General features: G+C 40.3%; 1 protein-coding gene across 4 annotated transcripts; it reads right to left on the bottom strand.

The window, feature by feature from the left end:
* Window positions 1–80: 80 nt before the first annotated feature.
* BTBD10 (BTB domain containing 10) lies at window positions 81–26,368 on the bottom strand. Of its 4 annotated transcripts, XM_015863941.2 has the most exons (9): window positions 26,259–26,365; window positions 19,943–20,101; window positions 7,913–8,106; window positions 6,834–7,119; window positions 5,597–5,699; window positions 4,724–4,844; window positions 3,451–3,648; window positions 2,707–2,817; window positions 81–1,202 (listed from the first exon to the last, which is right to left on the bottom strand). In XM_015863941.2, the coding sequence occupies exons 2-9, from the start codon at window positions 20,041–20,043 to the stop codon at window positions 892–894; spliced, it is 1,425 nt and encodes a 474-aa protein (XP_015719427.1). In that variant the 5' UTR covers window positions 20,044–20,101; window positions 26,259–26,365; the 3' UTR covers window positions 81–891. The 4 variants fall into 4 exon arrangements, with proteins under 4 accessions (XP_015719427.1, XP_015719428.1, XP_015719426.1 ...); XM_015863942.2 differs by lacking the exon at window positions 19,943–20,101 and having other exon boundaries at window positions 26,259–26,368; XM_015863940.2 differs by lacking the exons at window positions 19,943–20,101; window positions 26,259–26,365 and adding an exon at window positions 14,451–14,845.
* Window positions 26,369–26,386: the final 18 nt, after the last annotated feature.

Here is a 26,386-nt window from a genome sequence, read left to right as displayed (position 1 = left end):
TCCAACCACCCTGAAAGGAGCAAAAAGCAACTTACAAACCTCCTCCTCTGTGTACTTCATCTCACTCACAGGTCATTCAAACCCATTAAAATAATGGAAATTTTATTTGCATGAAAAACTTGTTTACAATCAATAAATGAAGAATGAACCATTCGCATTTTCCTATTCCATGACACTTATGAAAAAATTTAGTAAATAAATACGTGTGAACATAGTAAGGTAAGGCAAAATTTAAGATAAAGCCCCTATCTGTTGTTCACAACTTTTGAACATGGCTCACGCTGCAAATGAGTGAAAAAATTCACTGAAGAACTTCAACAGGGTGTTACACGGGTAATTGAATCACGTCCTCAATCCAAAAACCCAGTGATAAGTAGTTCTGTGCTCAACCGTGGGCAATAACTTCAGAAGGGTCAATCTATTCAGAGCAAAACTGATTACGATTAATACTTTTGATAGAAGCACTTTGTTAGTATTGTGCAATACGTTTATAAAAAATGGCTTGAAATTCCACTTATCAACCATTTGTAAAGTGCTACTATCAACTCCAAATCCTGCATTCTAACCCCTGTGTAACAACACTGAACGCACACAGCCCCCGGCATCCTGTCGGTTTGGATGGGCTTAAGAGCAAGGACAGTCCGGCATACAAACAACCAACATCACAAACCTACCGGTAAACAAATACACGTATGTAACTGCAACCCCAGGATGTTTTATCTGTACCCTTTCAAAAAAACAATCAGAGACTCCCCTTGGTCTTTCCCCAAGGTTTATACTGCAATATCCTAAACACTGTTACACAATGGAGAAAACTGGAATTGCAGTGTAGTATGAGTTGAGTACAGAGTCACTGTAATGGAGCATGCTTTTGTTTCGTAACAGTCTAGATCAAAGGGGCGGGTTCTGTCCCTCAGTATCCATCTCACTGTTACTGGGTGGAGGATGACTAGGCAGAATATCCAGCTCGTCTACTTGGGGGGTAGGATGCATTACCACAAGCTGGTCCTGGGGTATATCTGCTGCCGCTGCTGCTAGATTGGTAATAGATTTGCTTTTCACACACTGAAAGTCAACATGTCGGCTCTTTCCTTCCTCCTTCTCCCACGACATCCGGATAAACGGCCTCTGGACATAGTTGTAAATCACCTCTGGCCTTCCACCTGGTCGCTTCTTCACTTTCTCTTTATATGTAGGGTAGCCTAAGAAACATTGGAGCAGAGCAGAAGTTAACATTGCTTTCTGGTAAAAGAAAACCCTGAACTAAAAGTATGAGAAAGATGTGGAAGCATAATGAAGACGAGTGCTTGTTTACCATCAGCAGCCTGAATGGAAACATATAGCTGTGCAGTTCTTAATGTTATCTAAGCAAGAGCAACACAGAGACGGAGGCTGCACTACCACACAAACTGTAATCAAAAAGGCTGCGATGCTCCTGATGATGCAGGTATTTCCCCAAGACAACTCTCCCAGCTTTACAAGCAATGCCAGTTGTTCCTTCTGTGAACACTGACCTGGGAAGCATGAAGTGAGACCTCAAAACTAGAGAGCTGCATCTCTCTCTCGTCTTGGGTTTGAGTTCCTAAGCAGAATCCTAGCGCTCCAGTTCACCTCACATTCCTCCCAACTCCCCCAGCTAAGAAAAATAGTTTTAGACCAATCCTCTCCCTCTGCTCTAAGCAGCAATTTTCATTACTAGAAAGCTGCACGTTGCCATGGAGTGCTAGCATTAAGATTTAGTCAAATCATTGCCCTTAGTGTCTAAAACAAATGCCAGCAAAAATAATCTGCTATTGGCCAGCATTACAGACAGAAAGAGTTCTTGTTTAGTTTAATGGCATGTCAGGTGGGAGGCTCACGCTTTGCTCACTTGAACTTTTAAAGCTCACAAGTGTTTGGGGCATTTGCTTTTAGTTGGCAAATTACAAACATAACCATGACAACTTGGTGTGTGAATGTTAGAAATCAGCAAGTGACAAAAGGCTGTATTTTTAAATATTTGGGATACCAATCAGAAAGAAAACACAATACAGAGCAACCCAGTTGTTACATCCACGATTAAAATCCAAGCCAACTAACTGTACTTGTCTTCTGCAATGCCAGAGCTGAGATTTTACCCACTGACCTCCTCAAAGTACGAAATGCTAATTTCAGATTAATACTTCTTTGCACTTTAGTGGTGCATTTAATAGGTTTGCATTTCCTAAAAGAAAACATCTGGACACAAATTTTTCATTTTGAGCCCAGAAAAAGACTCCAGACCAAGAACAGAACATACAAAAGCTGTAAAATGAAGTACAAATGAAGTACACCAAGAATAGAGAAGAATGAAGTACAAATGAAGTACACCAAGAATAGAGAAGANAATGAAGTACAAATGAAGTACACCAAGAATAGAGAAGAATGAAGTACAAATGAAGTACACCAAGAATAGAGAAGATTCCCTGTGAAACTGGAAGGGAAAAGCATGAGATCCAGTCCTAAGACGCTATAAACCATGTAAGCTACTGTGTAAACCCTCCAACAGCTACATAAGTTTTGTGGAGCAGCCAAAAGCCTGTAATCAGGTTTTCCAGCTGGACCAGTTGTTCATTGGCTACCACTCCTCTCCACCCATGTTGTCACGTACTGTCAGTGATGTCATCTACCCTGCAAGGTCAATCAACCCTTATATCTTCAACTGTACAGATGATTGCAAGGCCTTACCTTCAATGCCCAATCGGATCTTCTTGAGCCCTCTTTCCTTCAAAACAGACTTGGCAACATCTCTATTTTCAATGTATTTGAAGAACCTGTACAACTTCGTGCTGTAAATAACTGAAAGTACATTTTAATGAGGAAAAATTATATTCAATGATTCAGCTTTTAGACCTACAAACAAGGTGTCATGACTTTTTTCCCCACTGTTCTACTTTATACGGCTGTTCATTACTTCAGAAGGAAAAGACCTAAAAGCTCCTCAAAATACACAAAATGGAAATCAGAGAAAAGTGGCATAAAGCACAGTGAAACTGGTCGGTTGCAACTGGTTATTTTCCTTATCAGTTTAGTTTTTAATACAGTTTTGTTGGGATTTTTTTTTTTTTTTTTTTTTTTGGAGGATTTAGGAACATAGTGAGAGAACTCACAGACCACACTATGCATCCTCAACAAAGAAAATTTTTTGTTTTTTTTCCTGCTAAGATGTAATTCCTACACATATTTGCTAGGGAGGAAAGGCATCCTTCAATGTCAGCATCCTCAAATGTCTAACGGTAAAAAATTAGCTCATCTTTTTCATTAGACTTGAATGCAACATGCTTGAATGAAGCAAAATAGTAAATAGAACTGACAAAGCTAAATTTTTGTGAAGCATTTGGATGTTAAAAGGCTTCACTAAGAGTGCTTGTATATACATGAACTAGATGAGCACTTTTACTACTACCGAGTGGCAATGTGGAACCAACTTACTCTGGGAATACTCCTCTCCCATCTGAGGAGGGTACTCTTCATCCCAGTCAACAACATCATCATCTGTCAGCACAACGATGTGGCACTCCCGCTCACCACTTTGGGCACTGGCGACCATTAAGGGGAGAATCATTTCTTCGAGGTAAAACTCAAATTGTTTGCGAGCACCATCATTTGACAATTCATGCATGAGAGCACCTGGAACATGTTAAAAAGCATTGACACATTTAAAGTTCAGTAAAGAAATGAGGGCAGAAGCAAGAAATAGAATTCTGTTTACTTTGCGTTATTTACTGCTGTCTTTACAGCTGTAAAGACACTGTTAGTTCATTAGTTTGAGTACAATCAAAACTTATTCAGATTTCTACCATAAGCCACAGCAGGAGTTCTAACTGACAGCACCGTCCTGCAGATATTCACATTCCATTGGATAGATGGTGGCATGACTTTCAAGTGGAAACATCCTTGATGTTTTTACTGCCCTTCAACATGAGGAAGTTGTATGCTAGACTCTTCTTGGGTTTCCTAAAAGAAGCACTATTTAAGCCTGCTGTTGAAGGAGTACCGCATGCAACCCACTTCTCATAAACAGCAGCTTAAAACCAAAGCCTCTCAAAATCCTCAAAGCATCAGCTGTGAAATCCTTCTGCAAAGGACAGAGTGCACCCAATGTGACTCAGCAGGCAACACACTGTGAAGCCATGACACTGCTGGCAAAGGCCAGGTGCCCTGCACGTATCTTATAACTGCACAGCCACCACAAGATCACAGGAACCAGAGACATGGCCAGGTCATTTGAGGTGTTGGCCAAAGCTTTGGCTGTGTTCAGAGAAGACCAGCTGGACATACTCTACGCACTCAGAACCATGATGCACCACCAGCAAAACTACTGCTTTTGACAGCAATACAGATTAGCTTTCATGGGTGGGGAGTTGAATAACTTATATTCCCTCTCTTCTACAAGATACCACATAATGCTAGCGTATACCGACTGCAGATACATCAGTACAGCCTAACTATCACACACTTTGAATAAGGGCACTAAAGTACTTGAGTATCACATATTTCACTATCTAAACCATCATATCTCACAAGTTGCATATTCATCACCTTTGCAGTCCTACTTTAAGGAAGAAAAAAAAAAAAAAGAAGGATTTTGTTCATACTGCATCAGATACATTCCCTACTCCAATAAAGAAAAACCTGCAATTAGCCCTTCAGATATTTATTTAAGTTAGCCTATACAACTTATTTTAGTAAAGCCCATACTTACTGAGATCCCTGCATTTAATAGTGCTATATTCAAAAGAGATACAGAGATAGTCACATGCTTCTCTCAACTCGGGAATAGATATCCCATCAGGACAGCGTATCACTCCAGTCTTGTAGTAATCCTGAATACAGTAAACAAAAAAAAATACAATGCACTTAAACATTTGCTGACAGATACACTTCAGCCTCCACAATGACATTATTTTTCTACAGTTAACCCTTCTAAAACATACAAGAGAGCAATATGCATCAAAAAACATACTAATATTATAATCCTTGAATTCATCAAGTTTCTGAGATAGCTGCTTTACATGCAAAAAGCTCTGGTGAGGACCATTTCCTAAGCAACAACTATTAATACTGATCATTTTGTTGTATATACACTGCCTTTTATGTATTCTTAACTTAGCTTTTGATATTCCACTTTTGCTCACAAAGCAGTTTAACAGTTCTAGTACTTGTCCAAGAAGATACTTCCTTCTCAGACTGAAGACTGCTTGTCTCCCATTACCTGCAGTTAGTTAACTTCAAGTTACTGGTTGTGTTTTCCCTCATTTCAGCACAAGAAGGGCTGAATATATCTAGACTAGGTCAACTAGATGCATAGGAGGTGAACAGATTAGTGACAGGCAGTATTTTTTTTTGTTGGTTTCATGTGTTCTCCCTGGCTGTTGCACACATGACTAGAAAACCTGGTGGGGTTTCGTATCAAGTTTCAACCCCCAGAGAACAATACCAAAACCTAATCCACTATTTATTCTACCCACTAAGTCAAAATATTTAATTAAGGTTAAATCAAGAACTTAACATTTCTTAATACTTAGAGCACGTGTCCTAACAATGCTTTTCGTATTTTTCCTCCATAAAAACTCACCAGAATTGCACGAAACACAGTGGACCCAATTCCTTCTGCAACTTCATACTCTCCTTTTTCATTGGGACGTGTGAAGTTATGTTCTCTGCCTGATCCAAACATCCTGCTCAAAAATCAGAAATTTAGTTAGAACTCCTTACTAAGGTGTAGGGATTTTTTGTGTGAACCTTAAAAGTAAAAATGTCAAAAACTGTACTCAAATGATTTGATGTGCATTTTCTGACCACTTTCCAAGCCAAAACATATTTAAGAAAATGGAAGTCTAACAGCTTAAAGGCTTGAGGCCAAGAAGCCATTCTCTTACCTCCTAGAGCTTTCTAGTTAAGCAGGTTCAGCCCAGTGACCCGTGAGCTGACACTGGGGAAAATGGTTTTATAAATAGCTTGCATTTTAGAACAGTTTCAATATTTTTATTAACCTACTTTTGAACTAGCAGAAGATAAAATAGGCTTGTGCCATGAACCAATCCCTGAGGGAGAAAAACCTCAGCAACACACAGAAAAAAAATCTACTGCATTAGCCAATGCCATTTCTTTTGAGGCTGACATGAAAACGGAGACAGATTCACCACATAACCTCATTCTGATACATCACCAGTTGGTGACATTTCTGTTTAATTGTGCATACCTTTACAGTAAATATACAAACACCTTACATCAATTCTTAAATTTACTTCAGATTATTTGCACTTTTATTTGTACTACACGTTACACTGGTAATGACCATTTGACATTACCCTGTTCTAAAGCATTTTAGAAGATATATCTGAGCTTCAATGCTGTCCGGAAAGGTCCATCAAGAAAAGAACACTATCACCAAAAACACCTACCTTCCTTCATGCTGTTTGGAAAAAGATCTCTATTCTCAGAAGTGCTTTATAAAGCAATTAGATTAAAAACCAGAAGATAGCATAAGGCAGACTGAATACAGAAGAGATGCCCAGCATGAAGAAAGGAAATTTCACATACTCATATGAAGTGTTAATTTAGTTGTGAACTCCTGTCTCTATGTGATGGACATCACTGGCATCTCTGCCAAGTAGTGAACTCTTTCACTTAAAGACCTTAACAAATTGAAAATATTGAGTGATAACACCAAGCATTAGCAGATCAAATATAGCAATGAGATCAAAAGCTTTTTAAACAGTTCTTTTTTTATCTTAAAAAAAAAAAAAATTATACCTAATAAATTACTCTATAGGTAAGGGACTAAGGAAACAGATACAAAAGATACGAACCTGCCCAACATTGTGTTCGGTTGTGCAGTGAAGATAGAAGGATCTACAACAAATCTGGTGTTGTCCACTATAAGTGTTACCCGTTCAGAAGTTCTTACATTCCGAGCTCCCTCTTTCCCATTTTCATACACAAACACCATTTCTCCACCAGCCTTGCAGCTTCCATCTGAACTTGACTGGCTACTGTTTCTGCTGCTGTTCCCCATGCTAACACTGGAACCACTAGGGGAAGTCTTCTGAGGACGAGGGCTGCTCGGTCGAGATGAACTGTGATCCTTTTCTCGATCTTAAGAGAGCAAGAGGTGAAGGGAAAAGAAAAACAACACAAGCTTTTAATCTTACATGAGTTCTACGCAGACTATGTGTTTTCATAAACATAGTATGGCAAACTGATAGACTAGTTCAACAAAAGCTATTCTAGTTAAAGAAACATTCAAAAGTAACTACTTCCAATATAAGAATCTAAAGTTTCTGTCTAGTCATCACAGAATGGCTTGGGTTGGAAGGAATCCTTTTAAATCCCACTCTCCATCAATTCACCATCCTTACAGTACTGACATCAAAGATTGCCCCAACCCACACACATGATCTCTTAACCTGGCCCTACTGAACTTAAAGAGGTTCATACCAAAGCTACAATGTCTTCCCAAAGTCTTCATTAGAAAAAAAATACAGCACTCCAGAATTGGAAAAAGCAGCTCAACATAATGCAAGAGCTACACATTACAGTTTTTATTTAGTGTTGTGGTAACACCACCAACAAAAAAACCCTACGAATTTTATAACTTACATTAATTTTTTTTTTTTTCCTTTCTACTGTAATGCAAAATACCCAAATCCTACCAAAGGGAAATATTTCATCACTTCTCAGGAAAAATAAATCATTATTGCAATTCATATTTAATAAGAATCACCATGTAAGAATATATAAACATTATGACCTAGGGGAAAAAGGGCACACATAAGAAATCTGTACACTGTGGCACCAACAAAAATCATGCTTTCTATTGTATTCCTTTAACAAAATGGTAATTAAGCTTAAAAATTTTAATCCTGAAATGCTAAAGATTGGAACACACCAGAATGGTACTGTCTTGTTGGTGAAGTAACATTCCTGATGCATGGAGTGAGCTGAGACTCTGCTCTTTCATGGGATGAATCACGAGATCTGTCACTTGATCTGCGTCTGTCCCTTGATCTTTCATGTCCACCACTTGCACCATGGAGGCTCATTTTTGTACAGTCTACTCCTTTAGCAATACGAGATGAGGTGCTGAAAACAGAAGAGAAACGTTCAACATCTCAAAATGTCAGAAATGTTATACATTCAAGTTTCAAAGGCATCAAAACATACATGGAACATAAACTGAAGATTATTATTATCCACATCCATTTTTTTCTTTGCTGTACTCATGTCTGCATTCACAAATGTAATCAATGATTTGAAACACTAAATTGACAGCAAGAATTATCTGGTTATTGCTGCATCATCTACAAAGAGACGCTGCTTGATCAGTTGGAGGCTGCCTGGCAAATCACACTCACAGAAATCCCTTCCAGAACAAGTCAAGCACAGCTGAGTATTTTATTTTGATTCTTACTGTTAGATCAAGCGTTGTAATTGAACATTGTAATTGAACAAAGAAGTCGGAAGGTAGGGCTTGTTTTTTTTCAATGAAACCAGGTTTGGAAAACATTAATCAGAATACAGGCTTTTGGTATAGACTTAGCTGCTTCATTGTTTCTTTAGGGTTTGCTTGTTTGTTTTTGCAACTTGCCCACTACAAACAAGGTCAGCCTTATACCAGCTAGTGCATCACAACATACCAGCCATGAGTGTACTTCTGTGCTTCCTTTTTCCAATTGTCAGTTACTCGCCAAAGGAACAATAGAGTAAGAGACCATAACTGAGACAGCACGTTCATGAGGTGTACTATCAAAGCTAAGACTCTTAGCACTGTCAGTAACAAAAAGGACATTTGTTCCAAACTAGGAAATTTTAATTAACAGTTTAAGATTTATTTATTTTAACACTGTGGTTAAGTTGCATTTCCTAAATTAAAGATACTGATCCTATTTCGCAATTGGTTATTAAAGCTACTAACAAAGTCCCTCCGTTTCAAGGTCCAGTACCTTCAGAAATTGCCTAAAAATTAAACAGCAATGTACAAATAAAAAAGTCTTTGCTGAATTTCACTGAAAATACTTCTAACTTTCACTTGTACTCTTCACAGTGATTTTATATCAGCAGAGAACAGACATCTGTGTTCTTGCACCCCACCAGAATTCTTAAATTAGTTCCTTTGCTACTTGTCATTTAAAAACAGGCATGACAACACTCCTTGTTTATAAGAAATAAGGAACTTTCACGAAGCCCCAGGCACAGAGTAACTGAGACAGATGTATGGACAGCTACAGGATCTGACAAAGATGGGTCACCATTTCCCACAGGAGCCTCAATGCCCCACTTGCTTGCAGCCTGTGAATCACACGGCTTACCAAGAGACCGGAAATATCACTGGTAGGAATGCTGTAGAATTCAAGAACAAGAAGAGGTAAGAATCAGGACCCAGTTAAGTAGGGCACAACAACTTTAAAAAGCACCAACTGTAGAAGAAAGCAGAACATCCTCTTAAGTTACTTAAAGTCATGACCATGAAGGACCTTGAAAGAACTAAAAGATGGGCCCGGCTGAACCTAATGAGGATCAACACAGCAAAGTGCAAGGTTTTGCACTTGGGCTGGAAGAACCCCATGCACTTGTCCAGATCGAGAGGAGTAGTCCTTGAGAGCAGCTCAGCAGAGAAGGACCTGGGGGTCCTGATGGATGAGAAACTCAACATGAGCCAGCAGTGTGCTCTGGCAGCTCGGAAAGCAAATGGGATCCTGGGCTCCATCAGGAGAGGGGTGGTCAGCAGGGATAGGGAGGTGATTGTCCTGCTCTACTCTGCTCTTGTGAGGCCCCATCTGGAATACTGTGTCCAGGTATGGAGCCCTCAGTACTAGTAAGATAGAGAGCACATTGGAAAGGGTACGGAGGAGGACCACAAAGATGATCATGGGGCTGGAGCACCTCCCCTATGAGAACAGGCTGAGGGAGCTGGGCTTGTTCAGCCGGGAGAAAAGAAGGCTACAGGGTTCAGTTCCTGAAGGGAACCTATAACCAGGAGGGGAGTAAACTCTTTCAAAGAGCCTATAATAGCAGGACAAGGGGAAATGGTTTTAAGTTGAAAGAGGGAAGATTTAGGTTGGATGTTTGGGGGAAGTTCTTTACTAGGAGAGTGGTGAGGTGCTGGAACAGCTGCCCAGGGAGGTTGTGGATGCCCTGTCCCTGGAGGTGTTCAAGGCCAGGTTGGATGGGGCCCTGTGCAACCTGATCTAGTAAATGTGGAAGTTTGGTGGCTCTGCCAGGCAGGAGGTTGGAGCTTCATGATCCTTGAGGTCCCTTCCAACCCAGGTCACTTTGTGATTCTGTGAACCTCCCAGTCGCCCAAGTTTCCCCGCAAGACTAAACCAAGAAGTAAGCATCTAAGATGACATGCTTCAGCTTCAGGTATCTGTGACTAATAAAAAGGGGAGCGTAAATCAGAACAAAAACGATATGATTAATCTTTAGTATTTTACATTAGTGATACAATTGGCCTCAAAAGGGTATTAGTGCAAAACAAAGAAATATGCCCTTTGGCTTCCCCCCATGCCATTTGAAGGAAAGAGCTTGTATCCAACAAAGGAGATTGGTGCAGAGAGAATGTACTGCAATACTGTTTCCTGCCAAGCTTAAAATATGCTGCAATAAGACAAGCATCTTGAAGTTGTGAAGTCAGCCAAAGGTCTACTGAGCAAGGCAAAACAACTGCAAGCCTTGCTCATGGCTGGAAAAGCTCAGAATTATAAGCTAAAAACTAAGATGATTAAAAGATGTCTATTAAAATAAAGCAGCACTTTCCACGGGGCTATTTTGACCAGGTAAAGATGTATGGCATTTCAGCACAGCTAATGCATCTCCCTACCTGTTTTGATCCTCTAATAGAAGAGAGATAATTCTGTATCATAATAGTGAAATACGCAAAAGTTCCCAAGGGTGAGATGGGCAAACCTTCCTTTCAAAGGCATCAACAATTTAAGAAAACCTTTGCACCTTTTCTTCCCCATATACTACTGTATATGAAATACACCCATTTAAGCAGGTATGAAATGATTACAAATCATTAGAAACAGTCAATTTGTAGTCCATAGTTACAACGTAACCAAAACTGAGGAACCCAGTTTATCCATGGGAACTGATCAGTAATGTACAGCTGAACTTCCCTAGAAATGGTCACAGCCTTTCTGCCCCTGAAGCGTGATGCACAGATAGCAACCAGCTGCCCCACACAAACACACACGTAGCAGTCAGGTGACAAAGTACCCCAGCAAATCCTGATAAAGCCACATGTGATCACCCTTTGTTAACAAAGCATTTTTATCCTAGCCCTGATAATGCTTTTAGCCACGCTGCAAGAAACCAGAGTTGTGCATGTACTGCATTTTACGGTATCAGAATGTATGACTGGCCATTTCTGAACAGCCAAAGTGCTCTAGTTTCCTTAACTAAGGGAAATACAAGGAAAAAATGAAACCAAACCTCTGTGAGGATATGTGAACCTATCGTGCATTCTGGCAGTGCAGGCACAAATTACCCTTTAACAGGAAAGGCAATTAAAAATGTGTTTCTTAATCCGGCAAACCATCTTAAGCCGCATTACTCTCAAAGCGGTGATTCAGAGTTCACATAGCAGCGGGATGAGCCCTGGTTAATAATCTCTCTCAGGAGAAAAACAGGTGCTACAGGAAGCAACCCTGAGTCAGCCAGAGCTCCGTGAGGGAGGGCTGTAGGTTCAGCTACACACCCACGCTCCCTCTGGGGCTGCCTTCCAGTACTTGAAGGGGCCTACAGGAAAGCTGGGGAGGAACTTATAGTAAGGGCATGCAGCAACAGGACAAGGGGAAATGGCTTTAAACTGGAAAAGGGTAGATTTAGACTAGATATTAGGAAAACATTCTTTACTGTGAGGGTGGTGAGACACAGGAAGAGGTTGCCCAACAAGGCTGTGGATGCCCCCTCCCTGGAAGAATTCAAGACCAGGATGCACAGACCTGTGAGCAACCCGGTCTAGAGGGAAGTGTCCCTGCCTATAGAAGGGGGTTGGAACCAGGTGATCTTAAAGGTCCCTTCCAACTCAAACCACTCTATGGTTCTATGAGACAGCATCATTTAATCATGGATCTTCTCTCATCTTATTAGCAGCCATTTAAGCATCAGTTTTAAAACTCATTGCTGTTGAACCATAACACAGAGAAGAAATTCAGTGTATTTCTTTGACGCACTGAAGATGTACCTGACAGGTCTGCAGCTCACTTTCTATACAGCATTTACGCACAGATAAACACTACCAGTGAAACACAATATTGTACAGATTTAAACTCCCTTGTTTGCTTTGCTTATTGTAGAGCAAAGAACATAAAGAAAGGGACTTGCAGAGCTGTGTCACTGTATCAGGTGTTTTATCACCCTGAAAAAGGAGCTACCGACAAAAAGGAAGGACAACTTGTGACATATTTTACTACTATGATGCTGTAGAAGAAGCTGCTAACTTTCAAAGTATGAAGACATCAAGACTACTAAATATACTGTTTTCCCCCCAGTAGAAGATCTGTAATGTCATTTTCTTCCTCTCGCAACAAAGCCACTGGGGACAGGTAGCAGTTTCCACTGAGAAATGCAAAAAACTCTGCATCACAGCAGCAACGCAAAGCCTGGTGGGTTATTTAATTTCATTAATTATTAAGTTAGACCAAAACACTTGCTGTCTTTACATAGCTTTAAAATAATGATTTTCAAGCTGCTAACTGAGACTTGCCAGGGCATTTTTACAGATTAAGTCTCAAACTTTGCTGGAAATTGGAGGTAACTAACCTGTCCCAATAAAGCAGACAAACCAAAGAGTGCTCAAGCAGGGAGCTCTCCATTGTGTTGTTGCAGCTACCACCCCGATGGAAGAGGGAACACAAAAGTAGAGTAGCCCTACTTGAAAGAACTGTTAGCAAGCACTGTGGTTCACAGACACATTAGTCAGCCCAGATACAGCACCTGTACTACCCAAAAGCAGCGAGACACCGATAATTAAAATTGCCAGGAAGCCATTGGTCTTATGCAGCACCTGGCTGTCATGCTATATTAACTTGTAACGTCAGCTAAAACAGTGTTCTGGGCAGTGCAATATTTCAAGCCTCCAAGAAAAGTTGTTCTAGTTTCAGATCTCTATTTCTCTAAAAAGAAATATTTGCAATTCCCAACTTTCAATCTATTTCTCATATGATTAACATTTGCATCTTGGAAGCTGTGGATATGACAGAGGAACAAAAGCAGCATCTAAGCAAAATGTTATTCCTAGATGCTTCATAACAGAACTTAATTCAAAACTAAGCTGGAAAAAACCATCATGTAGGCTACCCACAGCTGGTTCACAGAAGCTTACCAAGAGATGGTTAATGCTGCCTTGCTTTGTCAATCACCTTCAAAGAAGGCAGCCCTATGAATATTGGTGTACTCAGCCTTCACAGACATTCAATATATTGCTTTTCCTGGCTCCAAAGGAACACTGGGACATTAGCACTGCACCCATTCAAGAACCTCTGATAAGTAAATGAGTTTGTTTTCCTATTGAGTCACAGATAAAGACAGTTCTGCCTTTATAACAAGAAAGAGGCATTGTCTTTAAATGCAGCTATCTCACAAAGAAAACCAAATAAGCTCAAGGCTTTAAGGACGCCTATTTAATGTGGAGTAAAGGAGGAAAGTACAATCAAAAGGACACATATGTCATACCAGTATGCTCAGTATTTTTGCAGTAAAGGAAGAGCTTTCTTTAAAAAGTGTGAATGCCCTTCAATTTAATGATGCATCAGAGTCACTGAGCTTCCATTTGTCTTTATACTAACAACATATTGCTATGAATATATTACTAATGACTAAAAGAAGTCATTAAACTGAATTAATTTCACTGCCAAAACAATTAGCATGTATTCCAATAGAAAAAGTGTGCGTGCATCCTACTGAATACTGCCAATAAACACATGATTTGTAAAACAGGCTTTTGTCTACAGAATTATGGTGGTAAACTAATACAAAAGCCAAAGAAAACAGCCATGAAAAAGCCATAAATCTAAATGTAAATGTAAAGGATTCAGCAGTGGATTATTTGTCAAGATCTCACCCCTATTTTTCACCCTTTATCTTCTAGACCTATATGACCTAACTCCTCTTAACGTAAGAACTTAGAGCCAGTCCTTCCCTAGGATGATTCACATAATCAACACTTGTAGAACACAGATAAAGAGCTTTACGTATACAGTAAGTACCAGCAATACTTCTGCAAGGCTTTAGATGAAATCAAATCCGTTCTGTTCCTATCACTAGGACTTACACAACGCTTAGGCCCCCCTCCCTCCCCCTAAGCCTGTTCTTTGTCAGCAGACACATAAATTGACCAGTACACACAAAGGACAGTACTCTCCCCTCCACTCATTCTGTTCCTGAGCATTACCCACAGATTATTCCTTTTCACAAATACGCACCTTTCTCTCTCTCTCGAGTCTATCAGGGAGGAAACACAAAAGCACGGAAATAATTTGGGAATCAGAGCACAAAGGAATTCTGTTCCTTCCAAGAAGACAGCCCTGAAAGCCAGATCAGCATCCTTTGGCATTACTTGTTAAGTTCAGCATATTTGGTATTTCCATCCTCTCTTCAGTAGTTCAGCGCAGCACGAGCGAGCCTTACTTTTTCCTCCATCATCTTCCCCTCAAGGATGAGAGAGCGTAGCTCCACAGTCCATTCAGAGACGCACCCCCCTCTAGCTATTAATTCAGCTCAATTCCTCGCAGCCACTGACTCAGCCATGCGTAGTGCGATCCTGACGTCTGACCTCGCCGCCTCCAGCCAGCCCAACTCACACTCGCCGTCCTGCATCCCTGAGCGGCCATTGGGTGATGCGAGTGACAGGCAGCGCGAGGAGCGCGCGAGTGGAGAGCTGCTGGCTGCCGTGCCAGGCACCATCTGCGAAGCTATTTCTGGTCCTGCCAGCTCGTCGGCTTTCAGCACACAAACACACATCTCAAAAGGTTATTGCTAACTTTTCCTTGTCACATAGCTCATACGCGTTCATCACCATCCACAATGCTCACATTCACGTGGTTCCAAGGGCATTTGATTTCTCCTTGTCAAGTCTGCCTTGATTTATGTTTGAAATGAATTCACCTTTCACCGGGCTCACAAGGAAGAACAGCAATCAACTCCTGAGAACAAGATGCGCCCTCCCCACGTTTTAAACTCTAAACATCGCTTTTCAAGCAAGTTCACAGTAGGAAATATCTACTAGGAAAGACCACTGCTAGAAAAAGGATATCAGAAAGCAGAAACACAAGATCCATGATTAGAAAGGCAGGGCAGCAGCACTCCCAACAGATGAAACTGTTCCTCTCACAAGACAGGAAAAAAATTCTGTTTGCACCATTCCAGTCCCCCGAGCCAGCGAATCTTCTGTTCTTAGCACTTCCCCAGGGTTCACACAATGACCTTCCAGAAGCAGAAGAGCCACTGCAGTCTCCTAAGTCATTTCTTCTCATCAAAATATAAAAATCATGGAAGACATGGCTATAAGCAGCCATATAGAAAGCATACAAGAAAAGTCTCAGGCATTTTTCCCCGCTCCGGCAATACAATCAACAAGCAGCAAGAAAAAGTACATATGTGCATTGGTTCTTTCAGCACTGATTATCTGTGGTCTTTCGATCAGAGCAGAACTAGCATGTTTTTATTTCAGTTCACCTAGAAAGAACATACCATGGATATGCTAGTTCTGATTCTTTCAGAGCTGCTCAGCAGGTCAGGACACACACAACCATCAAGACCCTGCAAAAATAATGTGTGGCAGCCATGCTTAATGGGGCCCAGCCACCAAGAAGAAAGCCCTTGGGCAGAATCCTCTACTCAAACTGGGGAGTGCTATAGGACCTTCCTTCCCTTGTTCAACACAGCAGCTCTGGAAACACATTTCCAGCTCCAAAACGCTTAAATATTCTTCAGCAGCCCTATTGACCACCAGTAATACATTTCTTAGTAATTCCATTCCACTTCATGAAGAAAACAACTATTAAAAACCCAATGTGATTCATTTGCCAAAGGGATTTTCCAAGCAGGAAGGAATTAGCCTTCACATAAATATACAGCCACACCTCACGGCTTCTGTCAAACTACTCGAATACATCAACATACAAGAAAACAGGTTGCCTTTATTCACACGCTAGCAATTCCTCCTCCATTTTCAAAAAGGGGTGTTTTTCTTCTTAAATATCCAGGCTAAAGAAACTCAGAAGCACGGTACTCTTCCTTGGGACTGGAAAGTACGTCCATCTATTAAAAATTATCTTCAGAAGTTCAAAGGAATCACATTCAAACTCTTAATGAACCTGTACAAAGCCTGCAGCATCCTACAAAACATTCAGTGGCAGAAATCATACTTACAAGAACAGGAAAAAAAAAAATCATCTGTCCTGCAGCAGAAAAGCTTATACATTCTGATACCATTTCAGGGATGACAAAAAGAAACTTCTGAGGATGCTTCATGTACTTACAAACTGCTGAGGCAAGTTGCACATCAATTCAGAACTCACGAATACATCCTTCTCCAGCATGCAAAAATAAAATTAGCCACAAGAATTTTCAGCCTTCAGCATTTGCACAGTAACTAATCAGCTCTGGAATACTTCTGGAAAAAGAAGTTCAATATTTTTAAAGATTCTGGAGGTTCAAGCGTCAAGAAAACAAAGTCATGGCACAGCCACGTTTTGGTCATTCACACAGTAAAGCAGACAGGATTTCAAACCTAAGAGTACTTAAACAGAGTGAACAACTATGGAAATACCAGTCGGTATTGACTAGAAAAGCACCAAAGAGATTCAGGAAAAATCTCAAGAAGGAAGGAAGTTTCAGACAGATTTTCCACTGCTACTCTAGACAAAGTACCCAGTGCAACAGAATTAAAATGAAAGTCTTCCAACAGCAACTAAAACCCTTTGGATGCTAAAAACTAACATGAGAAGCTAATAACCAAATTAAAAATTAATAGAAAACACAAACCACAGTAACTATCAATGAAAATGTTAAGCATTCTGTACTTGTATCGTAGTTACTGTTCTGTCAACATTTGATTTCCGGAAGTTTTCTTCTATGTTACTTAGGTACTGGAATAAACACCAACTCAGAAGATTTTCATAATAGCTTGGACAAACAAGACAGATTGTATCATTAGCTACACTCAGCTTTAACACCACTTCATTTTGTTCCATCAAGATCCTTTGATTTTTTCTAGGGATCATTTGCATTGGTTTGTTTTCTGCTACATTGCCCAGCTCAGAACAAGTAAGAAAGAGGAGAGAAAACATCACAACTTGCCAGAAGTTTCAAGAATTCCATCCGATTCTCAAGCTAGAAAAAAAAACACATGAAGTTGTGACTGTTAAATATAAGCACCCCTCCATGGGCTTTGCACAAGTCCTGCATCAAGGAGATGCACCATGAAGGAAGCAGAGTTCCACAACTCTTCTTGCTGCCACATAAACTAAGCCTTAGACACAGGAGGATGGCTCACGCTCCTGGATTGTTTACAACAAGTCTGGACAAATATTTAAGCTATTCTAAGAATGTCAAGGCTGGTGGATTAAACATCACAGAACATCAAGAAGTGGCAAACTAAAAAACTATCTCAATATTACTCCCTCATCGAGATTCATTATAAAGTTCTTATTTCATTATTACAGTTTTAAAACCTGGAGTATTTTTTCTTATGTCAACAAGGCATGTTTCAAAAGTACAAAGCAAATAAAAACTGCAGTAGTAAAACCTTCTAATGAAGCCATTTTCTTCCAGTTCCACCCTTAAGATTTGTCTTCAGAGGCATTTTTCTCACGCTGCATTTTTCAGACTGACTTCTCTTGTGAAAAGTGAGGAATTACAGTAATGTGTGTTACATTCCACCACATAAAATCAGATTATCTAGTTTAGGCTTTTAAATAGAGTACACTGTTTTCCAATAACTTGATTTGATGAAGTAATAAAGATCTCATAGGAACAAGGTAACAGAATATCTCTCCTTAATTTATTTCTTATTTTGTTATGACCTCAGACTATTACTTGGTTTCTTATTCACAAAGCTTTCCAAAAAGAGTCTACATGATCCAGATAAAAACCGATGTTACTTTAAATACTATCCCCCTACTCCATGTACTAAAAGCTTCAGCAAAATGCTGCCTGTTCAGCATTTAGCTGAGAACACCTACTATGTTTTGCCAGAGCCATGTAGCAGCAGTTATTTCAGAGGCACATGAATCTTTTGAGGGGTGAACCTTGAATTCAGACTAAATGAAGTGATGTCTTTCTCAAAGCACAGGCCACCGACTTCCTCAAGTGAACTCTTCTCTGCATTAACCCTTTTGATCATGGGATGTTACTGTAAATTTACATCCATTTAACTACCCACGGAGAAAGCTCCTTACAATTAAATCCTGCCCATTCCTTATGACAACGACAGTTTATGCAGTCTACAAAAGCGGCTTGTGTTTTTTGTTCCTAAATGCTTAACTTTGCATTCAGTAATATTAAGAATGCATGGCTGACTGCTTTTAGTTTATCAGACCGCTCAGACCATGTGCTGTTAACAAGTCCTTTTCATTATTTACTACTCCCTCCATCATTAGCCATCTGCACCAATATCAGTTTTAGGTTGCATCACATATCACCAGTCATGGGAGGCAGCGCGGGATCACAGATGAGCACCACAAACTACACTCAGCAATGAATCATCCATTTGCAATTACACTGCGACACTGATGGTGAACAGTTCCCATTTCACATACAATACCCTCTAAGAACTATACTGTTCATTTGCCAATACTGCAACACATTTTGACCCTAAATAACAAGGGCAGAACAACCACCTACTGGTGTACAAAGCTGCATTTCATAGGCCCATACTGACCAGAAGCAGGAGCACTGCATTAACCATTCCATTATTCCCTGTAAAGTAACATCTCGAACAGGCCTATAGTTACATGGGTCTCCCTAAGAGCCTTTTAATTACCAAAGCATTTTTTTTTCTTTCCTGCTCTCTCAGATGTCTCAACTATCCAACATTTAACGACAGGACAATAACCAACAATATTAATTGCTTGCAGAATGCTTCGGGCAACACCGCAGTCCAATTTATCTGAATCTGTATAATAAGAACATGAACTAAGTTGCTGTTATTGAATGTTCTTAGCTCTTTCCCTAAAATCCTTAAAGCGGAAAAGCTTAAAAATATCAGCAATTTCAGCTAGCTAACAGATGTTTCCAGTTATATTTAGCACTTCTAAAAGGAAAAAGTACTTCAAAGATGCACTTTTTTTTCTGAATGCTTATATATATTTCCTGCACTGTGTTTCTTCACATACATTTGCTGGGTACCTAATAGTTTGGCTTAGAACATTTCTGGAATGCTTGATGCTGGAAAAATACTAATTAACTTCATTATGTCTTCAAAAAGCACTTAACAAACATTCTTGCAGTGGGGGAAGCGGAGGCAAGCGAGGTCTGACAAACAGCTTTATAAAGAGAATGCTACAACATGTGACACTTGCATGCAAGCAAATATTAATCATCACCATGACGGAGCTGCAAGTATTTTAAGTATGCTGCTTAACAGAGCACCAAAGTAAAAAGCAATGAACAGGAAGTCAATCCCAGTAAGCATCGCGGATATTTGGCCACTCAACCAGTATCTTGATATACACAAACGACATTCAGTTTAATGAGACAAAGATCCCACATACCACAAAGCAGATGCAAACACAGACAGGGGAAGCTGGCAAATAAGTTACATTAGGAAGCATCTTTTCAAATAGTTAACCAGCATTTCTTTGCAAAAGAACCATGAAATTCATGACAGGACTTGCCACAACCAGATGCAGCAGCCTTTAGAACAGGCTTCCGATGCAGTTTTGAGATGCAAGAGATTGTATGCGGCACCTACCTTGAATGTTTACAAAGCTTACGAGGTCTATTATGCAATTTCCGATCCCAATTCTCTGGATCACTGGAGTTACTGTCATAAGGATGAGGCCGTCCTGCCATTCCACTGCAAGCTTCCTCACACTACCGCTCTCAAAAGCACACATGCAGCACTCACAACCTACATTAAGAGAGCAGTGTTTACCTTTTAAAAAATGCCACACAGAAAAATAAAAGAAGACAATGCACATTTTAGTGTTGTTAGTTTTCAGTTTTAAAGATAGAAACCATAGAACGTAGGATATTCTCAAGCATGACTTCAACGTTACACAGCAATAATCTTCCACACATTTTGCTGATACCTGCACTAAAAAAAACGTTTGCTGTAAGTAATACAGTTCAGTGAGGTTTGGTAGACAGCTTCAATTTTGCCACACTTAATCCCACTGTGTCCAAACAGAAAAGTCATTGGCTATAAAACACGAGGCAAATGTATCACAGCTTTCTTCTAAATGGATGAACTTAATTCCAAAGAAGATCACAATGTTGAAAGGAGAGCAACAATTTTACAGTTTAAGGGGTTGCCCAAAAGGAGAACATAATAACCATTAAGACTTTTATCTGAGCGTTTACACCAAAAGGGGATCAACAGCAATTCTTAGAAATGTTCAATCCTGTCCAGTTTCACTGAATTTTTCAGAAAAGAAAAAATTTCATGGCAGAGTAGAGATCATTATAACCCTACCTGTGCTTTGACTGAGATCCAATAATGTTTAATACCCATGATAGACAAATTAACTCCATAACTGTCAATCGGGACAGCCAATCCCAAATATCTGGTGTTTAAGCCAATCCCAAATATCTGGTGTTTAAGCCATACCCATGAGCGGCACTTCTGTCAAGGCAGTTGTGTACAGTAAACTGCTTACAAAAGAGGGGAAGCAGCCAGATGTAAACAGCTGATGGTAGTACAGCATCTGGAAACATCCAGGAATAGATAGATACAATTGCCACATTTCTCTAAAGCCTTAGGTTAAATATTTTAGAAACATAATATATTCTCCCACCCCCGTATTTAGTGTATTTCCATTACACTCTATGCAACTCAATCCTTTTTGGAAGCAAGTCCCAAGGGAACAGGGGCTTATCCTGTAAAACACTGCAGCTTCCCAGAGAAAGATATTTTAGTCAGGAAAAGAGGAAAGCTCTCAGCTATATTTAGACTCCAAATTTTTATTGCAGGAGGGTAACAAAAAAACAAGTTTCTTTAAAATATTAGTTGCACAGTTTTTTTCCCCCAAAATTTAGTCCTAAAGAAAATAGATTTATACTATTTCGAGGCTGAAATATTTTTTTCACAGCTAAAATATGTAAACAGATTATCAATAGTATGCCCTGTAAATCCCCTACATTCTCCTATGAGCAAAATTAAGTACTTGCTTAACCTTTTGTCTTAGGCTTCGTTGACTTGCAAAGCACCAGGCAGCTGCTTCAAGACTTACAATTTTAAGGCTGTAGCATTTTACAATCTGCAAGACAAGGCTGTTTCTTTTCCTGTTACATTTTCTATAATCCAATACACTTTGATCAGAAAACTAAGATCACGTGTCCATATGAAGTCAGGAGAGGGAAAAAAAGCATTTCATTATGAATTACAGCAGGCAACTTTCTCATGCAAAAAGTCCCAACAAGCATTAACTGCATATTACCTGGAAATTCAGGTTACCAAAACTTTACCTCAGCACAGTCACCATGTGATGACATAACATTAACGCAGATGGTTATAACATTTGCACTCACTTATCAAGCATGCTTAGATGTTTAAAGAAGTCCTACAGCCTACTTCAGAGTGGAAGGAGCATTATTATGGAACTAAGGGAAAGGAAGCTTGCTTTACCAAACCAGTATTGAGCTCCCTCAGCAGCCATCACTCAGATTTAAGGTGCAGCAGGTACCATTGAGCAAGTAACACAAAAGTAAAGATACATTTTATCCTGGATTGAAACAAATTGTGCTCATTAGACTGAAACACTCCAACAAGACACATTCCCCCCTCCCCCCCCCTCACCTAAATATATATATATATATATATATATATATATATATATATATATATATTTTATATATATATATATATATATATATATATATATATATATATATATATATATTTTATATATATATATATATAAAATGCTACTGTTGGGAACAACCAAGCTTAGAACAAAGTGCATTCCCCAAAGGGCACCACACAATTACCTGCCCGCAGCTGCACTGTCTGCCTGGCAAGCCAACAATACCCAGGTGCCAAGGAAGGCAGCCACCTGCCCAGGCTCCCCTATAGCCAAGCACCCTGAGACAGGCTCACCAGCACCTTGTTTCTAGTGCTTCTATCCCATCTCCAGTCTTACAAACACACGGACCACACCAGCTGCCTTTTCTGGAGCAGTGAATTTGTCTTCTAGCAGCAAGGTCTCATTCATTTTAATGAATTACAAACCAGCCTGTGAATTAAGCTTTGGCATTGGAAAGGTATGTAAACAGGTCATTATTAAGAGAACTGCAGCTGCAAGGACATACTAAAGCCACTTTTAGTTCTTTCATGCTGGCCGCCTTCTCCACATCTTTCATGTAATGGAAGTGACAAGAATCAACACGAGGGCGTAGTTTCAGATGCATTTGGATCAAAAAGATGCTTTGAGTATGATCAATCTCAGCCTGCTTTGCCTATGCAGCACCACACTTCAGCCACTACAAACAACAGAAGTGCAGAAAGGACCAAACTGGACTGCCCCCCCGACCTACTATATTTTCCTTCTCCTGTTTTATGTGAAAAACCCATGCAAACATGCACCAACCAATTCTGCACTCCCCACTCCACAGGGACTACAAATAACACTTCTCTAAGAAATATTCTGCTATAATGCAATCTGCAATCTTTTTCTTGATTGTTATTGATAGCACTTTTGAGCTGATCATAAACCAATGTGCTTATCAATTTTATTTCCAGTTTTGAAGCCATAAATAAGAGCAAAGCATAAAGTTACTAAGTTAGCTCACAGAATCAATATAGCATTTACTAATTGAAAACTCACTTCAATTCTGCAAATTCAGAAACAAAAATGCTTCAACTGCGGTTTAAATGATTTCAAATGAGATGAATAGCTTCATATTGGCAGCAATGTATGTAGTTTATACTAAAGCAAATGCTTTTAGCAGAGCATTCAGACCTTGGTTGTAATACAGAAAGTGCTGGAGGACACTGCCCCAAATACCACCCAGTGCCTTTCATGAAATCAAGCAACTTCACCTGAAACATCGCTGCTGATAGAAAGGCACCAGGAGCACAACAGGGGAAAATTAGATCCAAGAAGCCTGAATATATCACAAAACATTGTTGTATTGGCTACACTGTCGCCATTCTAATAAGCAGTTCTCTAGATGCAAAGAACGATTTCTTACCCAATGCTGGAAAATCAGCACATGGAGAAACACCAAAAAACAGTAAGTCAGGAAGCAGACTTGGATTTCCAAAGCTTTCAGTGCAGGTTTAGAATTGCTACCATCAACTTGAAATCATCACTAATTCAAGGGATTTAGAGGCTACAAAGACACAGTAAAATTTCAAAGTCAGCCACACTACATTTACTGAGGCTACTTGGAAGGCTGCAAAACTCTGAAGTCTGACTAAAGTTGATAATTAAAATAGCCCTAAAGTTCTGAAGCCAAAGCCCAAGATCAGTCTTCTGTCCCAAAAGTATAACAAAGAACAGACTGCTCCAGCTGGGAATACCAAATACAACATTAAAATAACTAACACAACACCTCAGCAGACTCACAGGCATCCAGATTTAGACATCAGTCAGAAGGATTTTGTCAAGTGGGACAGGTTTCAGCAGCTCATCAGCTGTAACCAGGTCTCCTCAGCTGCTCTGTAAGGCTGAATGAGGTTAATCAGAAGGATCCAGTAGGTAAGTCACCAAACCTGGCATTAATTGTGAGAGGGCAACTGAAAACTTGAGATTATTCAGACTTTCAGTGTGAAGTGATGGTGCTGTTCACCTCCTCTAATCAAAGTCCCAACAAAAACTAGCTAACAAGTAAGATTTACCAGAAATGCCAGCACAGTGATATTACAATCCTTCTTCAGAAACGCAGTTCAAAGCACACTTGCAAACACCACCTATCATGGAAATCCATACCTGCCCAGTCAGTTTCTAGCAAACCACTGCAGACAGCAGACACAGCTCAGACACACACAGTGACTTTATAAATCCTCCTCACAAACGTCAAACTTACAAGCTCAGAAACACCCTTAGCAGCACAGCGCTGATATCCAGCCAGCAGCTCAAGCTTCTTTTAATGAGTAAGAAGAGCAAACAAAAAGCCCAAATCAATAAAAACAGTCACATGAAGTTGATGCTTCTATTTCTATAGCACCATGAGTAACAGATACTCAGTGACTACCATGCAGGCTTTAACCTTACAGTCACACTCCCTTCAGGAATTATAAATGTCTACCTGATACCATAAGCCTACAAAACAGAAGGCAAGTGATTTTTCTTCCTTCTGCATTCAAATTCAGTAAGTAAAGTAAGCCTAGGTTTATCTGTAATATATCCATATATCTGTATCTGTATCTCTCTCTCTCTCTCTCTCTATATATATATACATATAACTCTGAAAGGATAAGCAGCATCCTTGCTAGCACTGCAGGACCAGAAGCAGCAGGACCTAACTTTGTGTGTCTACAAGCCCCCCAACCTCTGTGGCCTACCAGCATAAAAGTTAAGTGCATTAACTGATAAGGAACAACACTAGGCCAAGATTTCAGCAACGCTACTAATGAAAGCTGTAGTGAAAAATGTCAGCTCATAATGAAAATTTAATGTTTTTGTACACACGCAGGAGGCCTCGTTCTCAAGCACGCAATCAAAGAAAGCACACAAAGTAGAACCAGGTGACAGAAAAACCAACAGTGATGACATCTGCGACTAACGTCATAAGCAGCGTCAACCACACAGGAACCATTTAACCGTTTTCAAATAGCAGTGTGCCTAAAAAGGAAAAAGGAGCTTCAATGGGTGACAGGAGAGCTGCCTTGGACTGCTGTCTTCATGGCTCTAAAATCTGGGTGAAAAAACAAATGCTACATGTTGAAAAACTCATCAGAAGAACAGCCTCAAACAGCACCATAGGTAGATGTCAGCGATGATCACAGACACGACATCATAGAATACAATGAGTTTTCGAGGCAGAAATGGGACAAGGCTAGAGGTAATTTTAGCAGATTTGGAAGATTTATGGATCTGAACAGGACAAAAATAATCTCTGTGACATTTGACAAGAAAGACATCGAGCTGAAGACAAATCCAGCAGACTGGCAGAACAAATACAGTGGAATGGTCTCCCATAATTAAAGAGAAATAGTCAAAATCCACACAGCTCAATTTGGCTGTGCTTATTTTTAAGCTCTATGAATGAGTTCCTATGAATTATGGAGTTAACCTCCACAAGATGATGCGGGGACAGATTTTTTAGTTCAGAGAAGAAAATGAGTGTGAAATGTAGGAATTGTGACTAGTGTGAAGGTGGTGATTTGAATTGTATTTCTGGGCCACCTAACCCAACAGCAGATTGAAAAGAGAAAAGGAGGGTGCTCTAAGGGAAAGGCTGAAGCAAGTGATAAGTGCTGCTTAAATACATCACTCCAGATGATTCACAAAGAGGTGAACAAAAATAAGAACAAAAGGAGATAGTCAAGATGGTATTGAGAAGCATGAAGCATGTTATTGGAGCCGTGAAAGCCAGCCAACAGGTAGGGACACCAAGGGCAGTGCTCACCCACGGCTGGAGGAAACAGCCCTAGGAAAGGCCTGAGATGGAACTGGAGCCAGATTGTGAAAGAAAAGAGCTCTGGAGTGAGATGTGAGATGAGATCGGAGATAGAAAGGAATACGATGTAGAAGCAAAGAGCGAGGAACAAAAACGGCTTCAAGAGCAAAACATACAATGGGCAACTGTGACACAATGCTGCGCAATAATGTGAGATCTACCTGCAAACAAAACACGGTTACACGGCCAAGAAAGCTCCAAAAAGGCATTTACCTCATAAAACCATTCGAACGGGGAGGGCTTTGCTCTGAGGTAACACAACTGCCCGGCAGCCCTATACGACACGTTGTTTGGGCACAAACAGCGGCAGGTTTTACCGGTAAACGCGACACGACCGACCCGAGGCCCCCTCTGACCGCAAGGATGGAGCTGACAGAGCCGACAGCCCCACATGCAGCCCCCCCCCCCCGGGACCGGCTCCGTGCGGTCCCACCATCACTCACCCTCACGACGCCCCGACTCGGCCTCCACCCGCCGCTCCAGCCGCTCAGCTCAGGCCCGGCAACCGCCTCCTCTCGCGAGAGCCGCAGCGACACGCAGAGGAAGAGACGGGGGCGCTGGGATCTCACGA

This window comes from Coturnix japonica, chromosome 5 (genome assembly GCF_001577835.2).
Source record: "Coturnix japonica isolate 7356 chromosome 5, Coturnix japonica 2.1, whole genome shotgun sequence".
Lineage (NCBI taxonomy): Eukaryota > Metazoa > Chordata > Aves > Galliformes > Phasianidae > Coturnix > Coturnix japonica.
Note: the sequence above shows the minus strand (reverse complement) of the source record. Positions and strands in the feature narration are given on the sequence as shown.